This window comes from Oncorhynchus mykiss, chromosome 4 (genome assembly GCF_057628025.1).
Source record: "Oncorhynchus mykiss isolate SJ-2025 chromosome 4, ASM5762802v1, whole genome shotgun sequence".
Classification (NCBI taxonomy): domain Eukaryota; kingdom Metazoa; phylum Chordata; class Actinopteri; order Salmoniformes; family Salmonidae; genus Oncorhynchus; species Oncorhynchus mykiss.
In genome coordinates, this window is record NC_143025.1 from 84,912,501 (window position 1) to 84,933,099 (window position 20,599).

The window sequence follows — 20,599 nt, forward strand, 5'->3', positions numbered from 1 at the left end:
TTCTCTCTCTCTCTCTTTCAATTCCTCTTTCTCTACCTCTACTCTCGCTCTCTTTCTTTCCCTACCTCTACTCTCTTTTCCTCTCTCTCTCTCCCTCCTTTCTCTCTATCTCTCTTTAGATGGGATGGGCCGAGTCCTTGCTCAGGAGGTTTATGCCAAAGACAACCTGCCCCCATTCCCTGCCTCTGTAAAGGATGGTTATGCTGTAAGAGGTCTGTACTGTGATGCAATGTACACACACTGTACACACACACACAATGTACTGCACTGAAACACAATCTCAGGTCATAGTGTACTGCTGATATGTCCTTTCTACATTAGGAGTCAGGAGGCACTGAAACACAGTATAACACACACATCGATATGCACACACAGCAGCATATACACACAGCAGCATATACACACAATCAGCATATACACACAGCAGCATATACACACAATCAGCATATACACACAGCAGCATATACACACAGCATCATATACACACAATCAGCATATACACACAGCAGCAAATACACACAGCAGCATATACACACAATCAGCATATACACACAATCAGCATATACACACAATCAGCATATACACACAATCAGCATATACACACATCAATACACACACACACACAATCAGCATATACACACAATCAGCATATACACATATCGATACACACACAGCAGCATATACACACAGCAACATATACACACAGCAACATATACACACAATCAGCATATACACATATCGATACACACACAATCAGTATATACACACAGCAGCATATACACACAGCAGCATATACACACAGCAACATATACACACAGCAACATATACACACAATCAGCATATACACACAGCAGCATATACACACAGAAGTATATACACACAATCAGCATATACACATATCGATACACACACAGCAGCATATACACACATCGATACACACACAGCAGCATATACACACAGCAGCATATACACACAATCAGCATATACACACAGCAACATATACACACAGCAACATGTACACACAGCAACATATACACACAGCAACATGTACACACAGCAGTATATTCACACAGCAGCATATACACACAGCAGCATATACACACAGCAGTATATTCACACAGCAGCATATATACACAGCAGTATATTCACACAGCAGTATATTCACACAGCAGTATATACACACAGCAGCATATACACACAGCAGCATATACACACAGCAGTATATTCACACAGCAGCATATACACAGCAGTATATTCACACAGCAGCATATACACAGCAGCATATACACACAGCAGTATATACACACAGCAGCATATACACAGCAGTATATACACAGTAGCATATACACACAGCAGTATATTCACACAGCAGCATATACACACAGCAGTATATACACACAGCAGCATATACACAGCAGTATATACACAGTAGCATATACACACAGCAGTATATTCACACAGCAGCATATACACACAGCAGTATATTCACACAGCAGCATATACACACAGCAGCATATACACACAGCAACATATACACACAGCAGTATATACACACAGCAGCATATACACACAGCAGTATATACACACAGCAGTATATACACAGTAGCATATACACACAGCAGCATATACACAGCAGTATATACACAGTAGCATATACACACAGCAGCATATACACACAGCAGTATATACACACAGCAGCATATACACACAGCAGCATATACACACAGCAGCATATACACAGCAGCATATACACAGCAGCATATACACACAGCAGTATATACACACAGCAGCATATACACACAGCAGCATATACACACAGCAGCATATACACACAGCAGTATATTCACACAGCAGTATATACACACAGCAGTATATACACACAGCAGTATATTCACACAGCAGCATATACACAGCAGTATATTCACACAGCAGCATATACACAGCAGCATATACACACAGCAGCATATACACAGCAGCATATACACACAGCAGCATATACACACAGCAGCATATACACACAGCAGTATATACACACAGCAGCATATACACACAGCAGCATATACACAGCAGCATATACACACAGCAGCATATATACACAGCAGCATATACACACAGCAGTATATACACACAGCAGCATATACACCGCAGCATATACACAGCAGTATATACACACAGCAGCATATACACAGCAGCATATACACACAGCAGCATATACACACAGCAGTATATACACACAGCAGCATATACACAGCAGCATATACACACAGCAGCATATACACACAGCAGCATATACACACAGCAGTATATTCACACAGCAGCATATACACAGCAGTATATACACAGCAGTATATACACACAGCAGCATATACACAGCAGTATATACACACAATCAGCATATACACACAGCAGCATATACATACACACATCGATACACACACACAGCAGCATATACACACAGCAGTATATACACACAATCAGCATATACACACAGCAGCATATACATACACACATCGATACACACACACAGCAGCATATACACACAGCAGCAAATACACACATCAATACACACAATCAGCAAATACACACATCGATACACACATTCAGCATATACACACAGCAGCATATACACACAGCAGCATATACACACAGCAGCATATACACACAGCAACATATACACACAGCAGCATATACACACAGCAGCATATACACACAGCAACATGTACACACAGCAACATGTACACACAGCAACATATATACACAGCAGCATATACACACAGCAACATATACACACAGCAACATATACACACAGCAACATATACACACAGCAACATATACACACAGCAACATATACACACAGCAGCATATACACACAGCAACATATACACACAGCAACATATACACACAGCAGCATATACACACAGCAGCATATACACACAGCAGCATATATACACACAATCAGCATATACACACAATCAGCATATACACACAGCAACATATACACACAATCAGCAAATACACACATCGATACACACAATCAGCATATACACACAGCAGCATATACACACAATCAGCATATACACACAGCAGCATATATACACACAATCAGCATATACACACAGCAGCATATACACACAGCAGCATATATACACACAATCAGCATATACACACAGCAGCATATACACACAATCAGCAAATACACACATCGATACACACAATCAGCATATACACACAGCAGCATATATACACACAATCAGCATATACACACATTGATACACACACACAGCAGCATATACACACAATCATACAAACACCAACTTATGTCATTACATTAAAACATGTATTTTCTTTTTAGCGGCTGATGGTCCAGGCGACCGCTTCATCATCGGAGAGTCCCAGGCTGGAGAACAGGTCCACACACACACACACACACACACACACACACACACACACATACACACACACACACACACAAACACACACTTCACCCTGTCTATACTCAGGGTGAAGCACTTGGCTGGTACCCTCCTTCATGAAGAGCGATATATCAAAACACACACTCAACGTTTATTCCCCTTGGACCGACATTGTGTATTGAAGTGTGTGTGTGTGTGTGTGTGTGTGTGTGTGTGTGTGTGTGTGTGTGTGTGTGTGTGTGTGCGTGTGTGTGTGTGAGTTAGTGTAGCGCTCCCATACTGACTCAGCTTACTCCACCACAGGTGGCCCGCCGGCCCAAGCTTACACACTGACACATGATCACACACTGACACATGACACAGTATCACACTGACACACTGACACATTATCACACACTGACACATGACACAGTATCACACTGACACACAGACACATTATCACACACTGACACATTATCACACTGACACACAGACACATTATCACACACTGACACATGACACAGTATCACACTGACACACAGACACATTATCACACACTGACACATTATCACACTGACACACTGACACATTATCACACACTGACACATGACACAGTATCACACTGACACATTATCACACACTGACACATGACACAGTATCACACTGACACACAGACATATTATCACACACTGACACATGACACATTATCACACTGACACACAGACACATTATCACACACTGACACATTATCACACAGAACCACTGACACATGACACATTATCACACACTGACACATGACACATTATCACACTGACACACAGACACATTATCACACACTGACACATTATCACACAGAACCACTGACACATGACACATTATCACACACAGACACATGACACATTATCACACTGACACACAGACACATTATCACACACTGACACATTATCACACAGAACCACTGACACATTATCACACACTGACACATGACACAGTATCACACTGACACATTATCACACACTGACACATGACACAGTATCACACTGACACACAGACATATTATCACACACTGACACATGACACATTATCACACTGACACACAGACACATTATCACACACTGACACATTATCACACAGAACCACTGACACATGACACATTATCACACACTGACACATGACACATTATCACACTGACACACAGACACATTATCACACACTGACACATTATCACACAGAACCACTGACACATGACACATTATCACACACTGACACATGACACATTATCACACTGACACACAGACACATTATCACACACTGACACATTATCACACAGAACCACTGACACATGACACATTATCACACACAGACACATGACACATTATCACACTGACACACAGACACATTATCACACACTGACACATTATCACACAGAACCACTGACACATGACACATTATCACACACTGACACATGACACATAGTCACACACTTACACATTATCACACACTGACACAAGACACGTGTTTGCCTTGCTGTGGTTGTTTGGTTGGGATGACCAGGAATGTTCTCTTGATAAGTGCATGAATTGGACCATTTTCCTGTCTTGCAGAGCATTGCAAATGTAATGAGGACTTTTGGGTGTCAGGGAAAATGTATGGAGTAAAAGTACATCATTTTCTTTAAGAATGTAGTGAAGTAACAAAATGATGATCTTCTGAACTTCCCAATACATTTCTGATGCATTTCAGTCACTTCAAACCAGACTTCCTTCAGACTGAAGGTTTTTGATATTAAATCGGTTTGGGATATGATTTGCAGTGTGTATGTGGGTTTGTGTCTGTAAATTTGCATGTGTGTATATTTGACACCAGTCTCTCTCTCTCTCTGTGTCCCTGCAGCCCACCCACACAGTGATGCCGGGCCAGGTGATGAGGGTGACGACGGGGGCTCCTATCCCCTGTGGGGCAGACGCTGTGGTACAGGTGGAGGATACAGAGCTGCTCCGCGAGTCTGAGGATGTAAGTCTCCCCTTTGACCCCTGACCCGTAGCCCTGTGGAGAGGGACTGAAGAGGGTCTATAGAGGGATGGTGTAATAATAAAGGGTATATTCAGGAGGGATATAATAGTAAGGAAGCAAGCTTTGTCTGAGCCAGAATGGCCCACAGGACCTTAGACAGTAGTGAATGGCCCACAGGACCTTAGACAGTAGTGAATGGCCCACAGGACCTTAGACAGTAGTGAATGGCCCACAGGACCTTAGACAGTAGTGAATGGCCCACAGGACCTTAGACAGTAGTGAAGGCGACGACAGTAGGGTAGGTGACGACAGTAGGCAAGGTGACGACAGTAGGCAAGGTGACGACAGTGGGGAAGGTGACGACAGTGGGGATGGTGACGACAGTGGGGAAGGTGACGACAGTGGGGAAGGTGACGACAGTGGGGAAGGTGACGACAGTGGGGAAGGTGACGACAGTAGGCAAGGTGACGACAGTAGGCAAGGTGACGACAGTAGGCAAGGTGACGACAGTAGGCAAGGTGACGACAGTAGGCAAGGTGACGACAGTAGGCAAGGTGACGACAGTGGGGAAGGTGACGACAGTAGGCAAGGTGACGACAGTAGGGAAGGTGACGACAGTAGGCAAGGTGACGACAGTGGGGAAGGTGACGACAGTAGGGAAGGTGACGACAGTAGGCAAGGTGACGACAGTAGGCAAGGTGACGACAGTGGGGAAGGTGACGACAGTGGGGAAGGTGACGACAGTAAGGAAGGTGACGACAGTAGGCAAGGTGACGACAGTGGGGAAGGTGACGACAGTAGGGAAGGTGACGACAGTAGGCAAGGTGACGACAGTAGGCAAGGTGACGACAGTGGGGAAGGTGACGACAGTGGGGAAGGTGACGACAGTGGGGAATGTGACGACAGTAAGGAAGGTGACGACAGTAGGCAAGGTGACGACAGTAGGCAAGGTGACGACAGTAGGCAAGGTGACGACAGTGGGGAAGGTGACGACAGTGGGGAAGGTGACGACAGTAGGCAAGGTGACGACAGTGGGGAAGGTGACGACAGTAGGGAAGGTGACGACAGTGGGGAAGGTGACGACAGTAGGCAAGGTGACGACAGTAGGGAAGGTGACGACAGTAGGGAAGGTGACGACAGTGGGGAAGGTGACGACAGTAGGGAAGGTGACGGCAGTAGGCAAGGTGACGACAGTGGGGAAGGTGACGACAGTGGGGAAGGTGACGACAGTGGGGAAGGTGACGACAGTAGGGAAGGTGACGACAGTGGGGAAGGTGACGACAGTAGGGAAGGTGACGACAGTGGGGATGGTGACGACAGTGGGGAAGGTGACGACAGTAGGCAAGGTGACGACAGTAGGGTAGGTGACGACAGTAGGGAAGGTGACGACAGTGGGGATGGTGACGACAGTAGGCAAGGTGACGACAGTGGGGATGGTGACGACAGTGGGGAAGGTGACGACAGTAGGGAAGGTGACGACAGTGGGGAAGGTGGCGACAGTAGGGAAGGTGACGACAGTGGGGATGGTGACGACAGTAGGGAAGGTAACGACAGTGGGGAAGGTGACGACAGTAGGCAAGGTGACGACAGTAGGCAAGGTGACGACAGTAGGGTAGGTGACGACAGTAGGGAAGGTGACGACAGTAGGGTAGGTGACGACAGTAGGGAAGGTGACGACAGTGGGGAAGGTGACGACAGTGGGGATGGTGACGACAGTGGGGAAGGTGACGACAGTGGGGAAGGTGACGACAGTAGGCAAGGTGACGACAGTAGGCAAGGTGACGACAGTAGGGTAGGTGACGACAGTAGGGAAGGTGACGACAGTAGGGAAGGTGACGACAGTAGGGAAGGTGACGACAGTAGGCAAGATGACGACAGTGGGCAAGGTGACGACAGTGGGCAAGGTGACGACAGTGGGGAAGGTGACGACAGTAGGGTAGGCGACGACAGTAGGGAAGGTAACGACAGTAGGGTAGGTGTTTTGTGTAATAGCTCCTTACAGGTGTGTTGGTTTCTCCTTCTCAGGGCACAGAGGAGCTGGAGGTGCGGATCCTCGTACAGGCCCGTCCCGGACAAGACATCCGGTGTGTGTGTGTGTGTGTGTGCTTGCGTGCATGCAAGCCTGCTTCCATGTGTTTGTGTGTGTGTGTGTGTGTAAAAGTGTGTTTTGATGTTCCTCTGTATACATACCCCCTCTTTAACCTTCCTATTAAACATCCTTGTCTCCACTCCCTCCAGGCCCATAGGTCATGACATCAAGCGTGGGGAATGTGTCCTGTCTAAGGGAACCCACATGGGCCCCTCTGAGATTGGCCTGCTGGCCACCGTAGGAGTCACCGAGGTGGAGGTGCAGAAGTTCCCCGTGGTGGCTGTCATGTCCACAGGCAACGAAGTGAGACAGAGAGTTCCAAACATCTCAGCTAATAACAACTAGTTTTGAAGTTTCATATCCCATTATTAAGCCCCACGACTCTGGTGGATTGATTCTGGCGCCACAACCTTAACCGTGGATAATCCACCACTCTGGTCTACTTCCCTGCTCCACTCAGGCCAGTCCCAGATAGAACTATCTAAATTCTTGCTTGATGAAAGTTTTCTGTAAAAACTTCTAGCAAACTATTACAGTAAATGACTTCATTGTTATCCAGATATTAAATTTAAAAAACACTGGGCCTTTAAAACATTAAGCAACAGAAAACGAAAATGAGCTTTTCTTATTGGACAAATCCTGGTAGTCTCTCCCTGTTTTCAGGCTGTTTTCTTCCGTTTAATACCTAATGAACACTTCCCCTGCTGTCTCTAGCTGTTAAACCCTGAGGACGACCTCCACCCAGGAAAGATCAGAGACAGTAACCGTTCCACGCTGCTCGCCACCATCCAGGAGCACGGATACCCCACCATCAACCTGGGCATCGTGGGGGACAAGTAGGACTTCACACTCTTCTTCCTGCTCCTCTTTCTGTTTGTCTTCCTCTTCCTCCTCCCTTTATCTCTTCATCCTCTCATTATCTTTCTCCTTGTCTCTACCATCTTCCTCTTCCTATTCCTGATACTCCTTCTATTCCTCTCTTTCTACTCTCCTTTTGTTTTATATTCCTCTTCCTGCACCTACTTTGCCTCCTCCTCTCTCCTCTTCCTCTCGCCTCCTCTATGCTGTGTGATGGTAACTACTAACTGTTCACTGTCTATTGGCCCCACAGCTCAGACGACCTCCTCCTGATCTTCCTCACCCTCCTCTTCTTCCTCCTCCTCCTCCTCCTCCTTTCATCCATCCCTCTGTAAGCCTATATGTGGTGTGTGATGGTAACTGTTCTCTGTCTATCGGCCCCACAGCCCAGATGACCTGCTGAATGCCCTAAACGAGGGCATCAGCCGCGCGGACGTCATCATCACCTCTGGAGGGGTGTCTATGGGAGAGAAGGTATGTGAGCAAATAGTGAGTATGAATGGTCATTGGTTATGACATTGCACTATTCTGACACCTTGTGGTCGGGGTGGGGAATTGTGGTGTTAATACTATGTGGTGGAAATGTGGGATTAATTACAATCACACAAAGAACAGGATCATTTATTTATTTGGATTGGGAATTGTGGTGTTTGATATTTTGTTACATATACAGTACATTTAACATTTTTACATACAGTACCAGTCCAAAGTTTGGACACACCTACTCATTCAAGGGTTTTTCTTTATTTTGACTATTTTCTACATTGTAGAATAATAGTGAAGACATCAAAACTATGAAGTAACACATATGGAATCATGTACTTAGAAGAATCCTATTTGCAATTCTTCTAAGTAGCCACCCTTTGCACACAGCTTTGCACACTCTTGGCATTCTCTCAACCAGCTACATGAGGTAGTCACCTGGAATGCATTTCAATTAACATGTGTGCCTTGGTAAAAGTTCATTTGTGGAATTTATTTCCTTCTTAATGCGTTTGAGCCAATCAGTTTGAATGGTGGAAATCTGTCCTTTGGTCTGATGAGTCCAAATTTACGATTTTTGGTTCCAACAGCCGTGTCCTTGTGAGACGCAGAGTAGGTGAACGGATTATCTCCTCATGTGGGGTTCCCTCCGTGAAGCATGGAGGAGGAGGTGTGATGGTGAAGGTGTGCTTCGCTGGTGACACTGTCTGTGATTTATTTAGAATTCAAGGAACACTTAACCAGCATGGCTACCACAGCATTCTGCAGCAATACACTATCCTATCTGGTTTGCGCTTAGTGGGATTATCATTTGTTTTTCAACAGGACAAAGACCCAAAACACACCTCTAGGCTGTGTAAGGGCTATTTGATCAAGAAGGAGAGAGGAGAGTGATGGAATGCTGCATCAGATGACCTGACCTCCACAATCACCCGACCTCAACCCAATTGAGATGTTTTGGGATGAGTTGGACCGCAGAGTGCAGAAAAGCAGCCAACAAGTGCTCAGCATATGTGGGGAACTCCTTCAAGACTGTTGGAAAAGCATTCCTCATGAAGCTGGTTGAGAGAATGCCAAGAGTGTGCAAAGCTGTCATCAAGGCAAAGAGTGGATAATTTCAAGAATCTAAAATACACTGCTCAAAAAAATAAAGGGAACACTTAAACAACACAATGTAACTCCAAGTCAATCACACTTCTATGAAATCAAACTGTCCACTTAGGAAGCAACACTGATTGACAATACATTTCACATGCTGTTGTGCAAATGGAATAGACAACAGGTGGAAATTATAGGCAATTAGCAAGACACCCCCATTAAAGGAGTGGTTCTGCAGGTGGTGACCACAGACCACTTCTCAGTTCCTATGCTTCCTGGCTGATGTTTTGGCCACTTTTGAATGCTGGCGGTGCTTTCACTCTAGTGGTAGCATGAGACGGAGTCTACAACCCACACAAGTGGCTCAGGTAGTGCAGCTCATCCAGGATGGCACATCAATGCGAGCTGTGGCAAGAAGGTTTGCTGTGTCTGTCAGCGTAGTGTCCAGAGCATGGAGGCGCTACCAGGAGACAGGCCAGTACATCAGGAGACGTGGAGGAGGCCGTAGGAGGGCAACAACCCAGCAGCAGGACCGCTACCTCCGCCTTTGTGCAAGGAGGAGCAGGAGGAGCACTGCCAGAGCCCTGCAAAATGACCTCCAGCAGGCCACAAATGTGCATGTGTCTGCTCAAACGGTCAGAAACAGACTCCACGAGGGTGGTATGAGGGCCCGACGTCCACAGGTGGGGGTTGTGGTTACAGCCCAACACCGTGCAGGACGTTTGGCATTTGCCAGAGAACACCAAGATTGGCAAATTCGCCACTGGCGCCCTGTGCTCTTCACAGATGAAAGCAGGTTCACACTGAGCACATGTGACAGATGTGACTGAGTCTGGAGACGCCGTGGAGAACGTTCTGCTGCCTGCAACATCCTCCAGCATGACCGGTTTGGCGGTGGGTCAGTCATGGTGTGGGGTAGCATTTCTTTGGGGGGCCACACAGCCCTCCATGTGCTCGCCAGAGGTAGCCTGACTGCCATTAGGTACCGAGATGAGATCCTCAGACCCCGTGTGAGACCATATGCTGGTGCGGTTGGCCCTGGGTTCCTACTAATGCAAAACAATGCTAGACCTCATGTTCCTGGAGTGTGTCAGCAGTTCCTGCAAGAGGAAGGCATTGATGCTATGAACTGGCCCGCCCGTTCCCCAGACCTGTATCCAATTGAGCACATCTGGGACATCATGTCTCGCTCCATCCACCAACGCCACGTTGCACCACAGACTGTCCAGGAGTTGGCGGATGCTTTAGTCCAGGTCTGGGAGGAGATCCCTCAGGAGACCGCCACCTCATCGGGAGCATGCCCAGGCGTTGTAGGGAGGTGATACAGGCACGTGGAGGCCACACACACTACTGAGCCTCATTTTGACTTGTTTTAAGGACATTACATCAAAGTTGTATCAGCCTGTAGTGTGGTTTTCCACTTTAATTTTGAGTGTGACTCCAAATCCAGACCCCCATGGGTTGATAAATTTGATTTCCATTGATCATTTTTGTGTGATTTTGTTGTCAGCACATTCAACTATGTAAAGGAAAAAGTATTTAATAAGAATATTTCATTCATTTAGATCTAGGATGTGTTATTTTAGTGTTCCCTTTATTTTTTTTGAGCAGGGTATTTATTTGGATTTATTTAACACTTTTTTGTTACTACGTTTCCATATGTGTTATTTCACAGTTTCGATGTCTTCATTATTCTACAATGTAGAAAATAGTAAAAAATAAAAACCCTTGAATGAGTAGGTGTTTCCAAACTTTTGACTGGTACTGTAGATACATGACATTGTGGAGTTCATACTATGAGCACAGCACAGGGTTGTATTTATAAGGGCCCAAAACTGAAAACATTTTGCTGCAAAAAAAAAATGTAAATGCGATATAAATGTCTTACTATTTCAGTCAGTTTTTGTTGTTTCCTTGGTGCCTGATGAATGCACCCCAGTGGTGCACACGTCTTATGTGGGTTTTAGGTACACTTACACTAGGACTGTTTTGGTCTAATGTTTATATGTACCTTAGAAGACTCCAAACGGTGTGATCCTCTTTTTCAGGACTATCTGAAACAGGTGCTGGATATTGATCTGCATGCCCAGATCCACTTCGGACGAGTCTTCATGAAACCAGGGTGAGATGGAGGAAGGAAGGGAGGGATGGCTTGACAGGTGGACCGGTGGATGGATTGTTCATTGATGACCATGTTGTTCTTCTCTTCTCCCATCATATCAGTCTCCCGACAACGTTCGCCACGTTGGACATGGACGGTGTTCGTAAACTCATCTTTGCCCTCCCAGGTAGTGTGTAAAGTAAAGAGAAAGAGGAAATCAGACAATCGTTTCCAGACTGGTTTCTAACACACTCATGTTTTCTTTCTCTCTCTCCCCCCCCCCCCCCCGGCCCAGGTAACCCCGTGTCTGCTGTGGTGACATGTAACCTCTTCGTCATTCCTGCCTTGAGGAAGATGCAGGGGATCCTGGACCCACGGCCCACCATCATCAAAGCCAGGGTAAGATAGAAGTCACAGGACTCCAGGAATTTTTCTTAATTTGTCTTTCCTCGATTGCTTGCTTTCTCTATCCTCGCTTTCCTCTCAAAATTAATTGGAAGAGGTGTTTTGTCTGACCACATGACTTGACCATGTGGCCCATAGACTAGTGACTGTATATCCTTTCAGAATTTTTACTGTCCAGACCAGATGGTCATTTAGGGTGGCAGGTAGTCTAGCAGTTAGAGCGTTGGGACAGTTCTCTAGTTCCAATCCCTGAGCTGACGAGGTGAAAAATCTGTCGATGTCCTCTTATGCAAGGTACTTTACCCTAATTGCTCTAGGGTCACCGTTGATAATGGCTGACCCTGGCCGTGACCCCACTCTCCGAGGGTGGCTCAGGGGAGTTGGGATATGTAAAAAAATATATATATATGCATGCATATGAATTGTAGTGAACGCGTGCACACTTCAGGAGGGAGGAGATATAATTGGGACACACCCTCATGATGTCATGATGAGGTCATCATGTCATGATGAGCCCTGTTGATTGTGTGGCTGTCTCCTGTAGTTGTCATGTGACGTGAAGCTGGACCCTCGCCCTGAGTACCACCGCTGCATTCTGACATGGCACCACCAGGAGCCTCTGCCATGGGCCCAGAGCACAGGTACTGATGGAACCATACCATTCTATTGTATTGTATTCTTTTCTATTCTATTCTGTTGTGCATTGCTATAAGGAGCGAAACACTTCTATACTAAACGACTACACTAAATGTGTAGTCACAGTCTCAATGGACTGGTCACTGGCTTTGTTCATGGGCAATTGTAGAGGGGTAAGCTATAGTCCTCTCATCTAACAAACCCTCTGGCTGTGACTATTTTCACTGTTTTCTATTACGTGTAGTATTGTATTGCTTAAAGAACTACAATTAGACAGTGGAGTATTAGAAGGCTCTCACTCCCTTGCATGCTGTTGTAGTGAGATCATCCTGACTGTCATGGGTGTAATCCTCCTGGACATGTGTGGTACTGGGCACTGACAGAGGGCCTAGAGTGCATTTATTCTCTCTCTTGCTCTCTCTCCCTCTCTCTCTCTTTCTCTCTCCCTTTCTCTCTTTCTCTTTCGCTCTCGCTCTCTCTCTCCTCCTCTCTCCATCACGTAGGAAACCAGGTGAGCAGCAGGCTGATGAGCATGCGCAGCGCCAACGGTCTCCTGATGCTACCTCCAAAAACAGAGCAATACGTGGAGCTGCACAAGGGAGAGGTGGTCGACGTCATGGTTATCGGCCGGCTATGATGTCATCAAAGGGGGACGTTGAGATGGCTTCATAGAGAGAGGGGGTTCGAATGGGTGGTTCACGGTGCATGTCCACATATCATTGACTATTCTGTAATATGCAACGGCACAGCTAGTTTTTCTTGATTTGGATAACGTTGAGGTATAGTCAACATCTCCATCACAAACCTAGGTACATATGATACAAAAAAAATATGATTAATTTAAAAGATTATAATAGTATTTCAAACAAAGAAAATATAACTTTCAAAGAAAAAAATCTAATTATAAAAAGAGATTTATTCTGTAATATATTCTTATGATTATTCTTATGATTATTCTTCTTACTGTCATTGTTAGATTGTAAGGCAACTTTGTTCCTTTCATTGCAATTGCTTTGTGTGTTCAATGCTAGACCTTATCAATAGCAGTAGCATTTTAATAGATCTGTAGGTGCCTGCCAGGACAAAAAAATAAGAAATATTATTTTCTCATTTTAGTGGAAAAAAAAAATCATTTTTTTTTAAATATATATATATATATATCAAGAAAAACCCTGAGGAAGACTCCAGATTTCCCACGGTGCTTGTGTAAGAGGAAGGAGGGGAGGGTATAATCTAGGTCTATTTCCTCTGTGGTGTGTCGCTTTAACGGTGACACCACACACTTCTATTTTTCTCTCATTAGTATGCATCACAATGGCTTGACAAAAAGCTTTGCTTGTTGTTTATCTTGTGAGTCTTGTTTATGTGCGCAGTGCCAAATGCCTGGGCAGGGATGAGGGTGGTGCTGGAAAGGGGTGGGGGGTGTGGGGGGGGGGGGGGGGGCAGTCATCCACCAACCTGCCCAGACCCTGAAGCTTCCTTATTTATCACCTGACCAGGTGCAGCTCTGCCCCCAGGGAGCAGGGTTAACTGGGGAAAACAAAAACAGTATTTTATTTGATCGACTAAAGAGAAAGAGGGAAAACACACAGAATAAAAGAAGCAGCTTCTTTAAGTGCTGACAGCCTTTTTAACTGACTTCACAAAAAATGTACAGAAAAAAATCATACGAAGATGAACCATATTGTACAGATATGTGACCAGCACTCTGAAGGAAATTACCAATATTGAAGCAATGAGGAGACATTGAACAATGCTGTACTATAGTACATTTTCTGTAATGATATGAAACTGATGAAAGAGACTACGATAATAAAAATCCTTGATCATTATGTATAAAAAAAAGTTATTGTTGGGTTTCCTTTTTTTAATAAAATCTATTTGAAGAAAAAAAAGTGATTTGTGTTCTTTGATGCACCTTGTTTGAGGGTGATCTAATAACATGATCAAGTCTGTGACCAGTTCCTGAGCCTGTTTTCATAATGTGGCTCAGCGTAGGAGTGCTGCCGTCATTGTAAATAAGAATGTGTTCTTAACTGACTCGCCTAGTTAAATGGAGGTTAAATAAAATAAGAAATGAAATCCTAGATCAGCACTGCTATGCTGAGACACGTTATGAACATGGGCCTTTAACCCTTAACTTCCTGCATCTTGACATAGCCTACGTGAAGAAGCCATTGAAAGATCAAACCCTGAAGAGAGAAAGAGGTTATTTTACCTTTAACTAGGCAAGTCAGTTAAGAACAAATTATTATTTTCAATGACGGCCTAGGAACAGTGGGTTAACTGCCTGTTCAGGGGCAGAACGACAGATTTGTACCTTGTCAGCTCGGGGATTTGAACTTGCAACCTTCCGGTTACTAGTCCAACTCTCTAACCACTAAGCTACCCTGCCACCACATAAAGAGGTTATGTACACATAAAGAGGTTATGTATACACAAAGAGGTTATGTATACATAAAGAGGTTATGTACACATAAAGAGGTTATGTACACACAAAGAGGTTATGTATACACAAAGAGGTTATGTATACACAAAGAGGTTATGTACACACAAAGAGGTTATGTATACACAAAGAGGTTATGTACACACAAAGAGGTTATGTATACACAAAGAGGTTATGTATACACAAAGAGGTTATGTATACACAAAGAGGTTATGTATACACAAAGAGGTTATGTATACACAAAGAGGTTATGTACACACAAAGAGGTTATGTATACACAAAGAGGTTATGTATACACAAAGAGGTTATGTACACACAAAGAGGTTATGTATACACAAAGCAAAAACAGGTTTTCAGAAATGTTTGCTAATTTATAAAAAAATAGAAACATATAACATTTACATAAGTATTCAGACCCTTTACACAGTACTTTGTTGAAGCACCTTTGGTAGCGATTACAGTATCAAGTGTTCTTGGGTATGATGCTACAAGCTTGGCACACCTCTATTTGGGGAGTTTCTCCCATTCTTCTCTGCAGATCCTCTCAAGCTCTGTCAGGTTGGATGGGGAGTGTTGCTGCTGCACAGCTATTTTAAGGTCTCTCCAGAGATGATCGATCGGGTTCAAGTCCATGTTCTGACTGGGCCACTTAAGGACATTCAGAGACTTGTCCCAAAAGAGACTCCGGCGTTGTCTTGTCTGTGTGCTTAGTGTCGTTGTCCTGTTGGAAGGTGAACCTTCTCCCCAGTCTGAGGTCCTGAGCGCTCTGGAGCAGGCTTTCATCAAGGATCTCTCTGTACTTTGCTCCGTTCATCTTTGCCTCGATTCTGACTAGTCTCCCAGTCCCTGCCTCTGAAAGACATCCCCACAGCATGATGCTGCCACCACCATGCTTCACAGTAGGGATGGTGCCAGGTATCCTCCAGATGTGACGCTTGGCATTCAGACCAAAGAGTTCAATCTTGGTTTCATCGGACCAGAGAATCTTGTTTCTCATGGTCTGAGTCTTTAGATGCCTTTTGGCAAACTCCAAGCAGGCTGTCATATGCCTTTTACCGAGGAGTGGCATCTGTCTGGCCACTCTACCATAAAGGCCTGATTGGTGGAGTGCTGCAGAGATGGTTGTCCTTCTGGAAGGTTCTCCCATCTCCACAGAGGACCTCTGGAGCTCTGACAGAGTGACCATCAGGTTCTTGGTCACCTCCCTAACCAAGGCCCTTTTCCCCTCATTTTTTGCAGTTTGGCCGGGCAGCCAGCTCTAGGAAGAGCCTTGGTGGTTCCAAATCTCTTCCATTTAAGAATGATGGAGGCCACTGTGTTCTTCTGGACCTTCAATGCTGCAGAATTTTTTTGTACCCTTCCCCAGATCTGTGCCTCGACACAATCCTGTCTAGGAACTCTAAGGACAATTTCTTGGGCCTCATGGCTTTGTTTTTGCTCTGACGTACACTGTCAGCTGACCTTATACAGACAGGTGTGTGCTTTTCCAAATCATGTCCAATCAATTGAATTTACCACCGGTGGACTCCAATCAAATTGTAGAAACCTCTCAAGGATGATCAATGGAAACAGGATGCACTTGAGCTCAATTTCGAGTTTCATAGTAAATGGTCTAAATACTTATAGTAATAAGGTGTGTTTTTTTAGGTTTTATTAATTTGCAAACATTTCTAATAACCTGTTTCACTTTGTCATTATGGGGTATTGTGTGTAGATTGCTGAAACATAAAATATATTTAATCCATTTTGGAACAAGGCTGTAACGTAACACAATGTGGAACAAGCCAAGGGGTCTGAATACTTTCCGAAGGCACTGTATATGCTGACTGTTCCAACTGGGAAGGAGAGTTTAACCCAAATAGCAAAACCTTTCCTCCCACTTTGGCGGATACTACCTTGCATTCTGCCAAACAGTCTTGCGATCACCACAACCTGGACTGGGGCAGGGGATAAGGCCTGTTTCAGGGACTTGTTTCTGAAGACCATTCTTCACAGTAAGTTTTGATATTATGAAATGTGTTACACATGTTTTCTCTACTTTTTAAGTTAAATCTTAAACTCATATGTAAGACCATGTGCAATTCAAATGTAACTCAATGTTCTTTCTTTGTGCATAGGAGCCATTCTGAAGATCTCCGCAACCCGGGATGCCATGGTTCAGGGGTCCAGATTCAGGTCACCCGTTACCTGAAAGGCGCCTCGGGTTGAGGCAAGAGGCTGAGGCGCACAGAGGAAAGGGATCTGCTGCAGTGAGGGTCAACGTCAAGTCTCAGACCACCTGTCTCAAAACCAGCCACAGAACTGTAACAAACAGCTGAACCCTGGGCTGACTCCTGCATCCTACCACACACTTACCATTTATTCATATTCTGTACACACTGAAATCAGTTTTGTCTTCCGGACCAATGCAATAGTTATGTCACCATACTTCACTTCTCATGTATATACTCTCACATGTTTCTATGCTGTTATCATACTCACTATGCGCATGGGAAAACGATGTCCTACTATATCCCTATAGGCCATTTTTTATATTATTTTTATTTGTGTCTTGTTTTCTTTTATCTGCATGCCTCTTGTACTTATGTCAGCATGTTATACACTGAGTCCACATGGGACTGCTGAGGGGAGGACGGCTCATAATAATGGCCGGAACAGAGCAAATGGAATGGAAACATGGAAACCATGTGTTTTGTGCATTTGATGCCATTCCATTAATTCCGCTCCAGTTGTTACCACGAGCCCGTCCTCCCCAAATAAGGTGCCACCAACCTCATGTGACTGAGGATACAAAACATTAAGGACACCTACTATTTCCATGACATAGACTGACCAGGTGAATCCAGGTGAAAGCTATGATCCCTTATAAATGTCCCTTATAAATCCACTTCAATCAGTGTAGATGAAGGGGAGGAGGCAGGTTAAAGAAGGATTTCTAAGTCTTGAGACAATTGAGACATGGATTGTGTATGTGTGCCTTTCAGAGGGTGAACGGGAAGACAAAATATTTAAGTGCCTTTGAACGGGGTATTGTAGTAGGTGCCAGGTGCACTGATTTGTGTCAAGCACTGCAGTACTGCTGGGTTTTTCACCCTCAACAGTTTCCTGTGTGTATCAAGAATGGTCCACCACCCAAAGGACATCCAGAAAACTTGACACAACTGTGGGAAGCATTGGCCAGCATCACTATGGAACGCTTTCAATACCTTGTAGAGTATTAGGAAGGTGTCCTTAATGTTTTGTACACTCAGTGGATATGTGTTACTGATTTGATTATGGCGTTTGTCGCCATTGAACTGTGTGAGAAGCCTGCAAGTAGGGCAATAACATTGAATGAGTACCTGCGTAACTGCACACCCAACTCACTCATGTGCTTCGCTTTATCATATTTGACATTGTCCGTAATCTTGAGTTCATTTGCTCACAAAAAATCCTACAATGATGGAAAGACCTGTGTGTTATCCTTGTTAATGCAGACAGAGAAGAGCTCCAACTTCTTAATTATAGCCTAAATGTTGTCCCGCACATTGAATATAGTTGCGGAGAGTCCCTGTAATCCTAGATTCAGATCATTCAGGCGAGGATAAAACATCACCCAGATAGGCCAGTCGTGTGAGAAACTTGTCATCATGCAACCAGTCAGACAAGTGAAAATGATGGTCAGTGAAAACTTTACGCTCGTCTCTCAATTGAAAAAAAAATGTGTCAATACTTTGCCCTTGATAACCATCGCACTTCTGTATGTTGTAAAGCGTTACATGGTCGCTGCCCATATCATTGCATAGTGCAGAAAAAACACGAGAGTTCAGGTGCCTTGCTTTAACAAAGTTAACCATTTTCACTGTAGTGTCCAAAACGTCTTTCAAGCTGTCAGGCATTCCTTTGGCAGCAAGAGCCTCTCTGTGAATGCTGCTGTTTACACAAGTGGCGTCGGAAGCAACTGCTTGCACGCACGTTACCACTCCACTATGTCTCCCTGTCATGGCTTTTGCACCATTAGAACAGATACCAACATGAGCAGCAGCTACGTTTGGCTACATACAGACCGTTAGTGGAATTCCCACGAGAGAGTAACAGTTAATGAGATTGGATGTTCATTATTTGACTAGGATACCTGTATTTGACATTGTGTTGTTATTTCGCTGAACACTAGATGATTTAATTGTATTTTTGGCAGTGAAATGAGGTTACTCAGGCTATTTTTGAAAACTCACCCAAATGTATAGCCCCGTTGGAAAAATATAAATGTACTGTTTGAAAATGTGAAGAAGAAAAAAATATAATCTATATTTTTATTTGGCGTACCCCTGACAGCACTGCCCCAGTTTGGAAATACCTGGTCTAGGTTATATCAGCTGTGTCGGTGAACCACTTCTGAACTGCCTGACACAGAGGGCACAGCATGATCAGAGGTGAGAGGTCACTTGGTCGGGGTCAACAGGAAGTATTATTAAAAAGATGCTTTACATTGAACTACAGATAGATATGTAGCAGTCCCAGAGTGCATTTCACCTCCTGATGATTATGATGACTGGCAGTGTTAGCATGATTAATCCTTGTTTTTTTTTATTCTCTCCATCTGTCTGTCATCCGTGTTTTTTTTTTAAGTGAGAGACAATGCCAACCACCCCCCCCCCCCCCCCCCCCCCCCCAGTCCCGTCATCACCACTTCCCCCAACTAGGGGCCCGAGACTGGTTAGGAGACACCGTTAGAGACACACTTATGCAACTTTGATGACCTGAGAATATGAAGTTTTGTATTACTGTAAGGTCATGAATCCTATGCTGTCACGCCTAGTAACACTGTAAAGTCATGAATCATATGCGTTATTCCCTAGTAGCACTGTAAAGTCATGAATCATATGCTGTCATCCCTAGTAACACTGTAATTCATGAATCATATGATGTCATCCCTAGTAACGCTGTAATTCATTAATCATATGCTGTCATCCCTAGTAACACTGTAATATATGAATCATATGCTGTCATCCCTAGTAACACTAATTCATTAATCATACGCTGTCATCCCTAGTAACACTGTAATTCTTGAATCATATGCTGTCATCCCTAGTAACACT

General features: G+C 44.4%; 1 protein-coding gene across 23 annotated transcripts in view; it reads left to right on the forward strand.

Moving 5' to 3' along the window:
• LOC110521090 (gephyrin) overlaps positions 1 to 14,970 on the forward strand; it is a 161,565-nt gene extending 146,595 nt beyond the window's left edge. For 6 of the 23 annotated variants that reach the window (XM_036976176.2, XM_036976168.2, XM_090233194.1 and 3 more), the window contains 12 exons: positions 120 to 212; positions 3,353 to 3,408; positions 5,286 to 5,405; positions 7,431 to 7,489; positions 7,644 to 7,797; positions 8,209 to 8,330; positions 8,739 to 8,841; positions 11,982 to 12,055; positions 12,157 to 12,224; positions 12,330 to 12,433; positions 12,984 to 13,080; positions 13,579 to 14,970. In XM_036976176.2, the coding sequence (XP_036832071.1) occupies positions 120 to 212; positions 3,353 to 3,408; positions 5,286 to 5,405; positions 7,431 to 7,489; positions 7,644 to 7,797; positions 8,209 to 8,330; positions 8,739 to 8,841; positions 11,982 to 12,055; positions 12,157 to 12,224; positions 12,330 to 12,433; positions 12,984 to 13,080; positions 13,579 to 13,712 (1,184 nt within the window). In that variant the 3' untranslated portion in view covers positions 13,713 to 14,970. The remainder of the gene's footprint in view (positions 1 to 119; positions 213 to 3,352; positions 3,409 to 5,285; positions 5,406 to 7,430; positions 7,490 to 7,643; positions 7,798 to 8,208; positions 8,331 to 8,738; positions 8,842 to 11,981; positions 12,056 to 12,156; positions 12,225 to 12,329; positions 12,434 to 12,983; positions 13,081 to 13,578) is intronic. The other 17 variants (XM_036976177.2, XM_036976171.2, XM_090233198.1 and 14 more) reach the window with 3 other exon arrangements.
• The last annotated feature ends 5,629 nt before the right edge of the window (positions 14,971 to 20,599 follow it).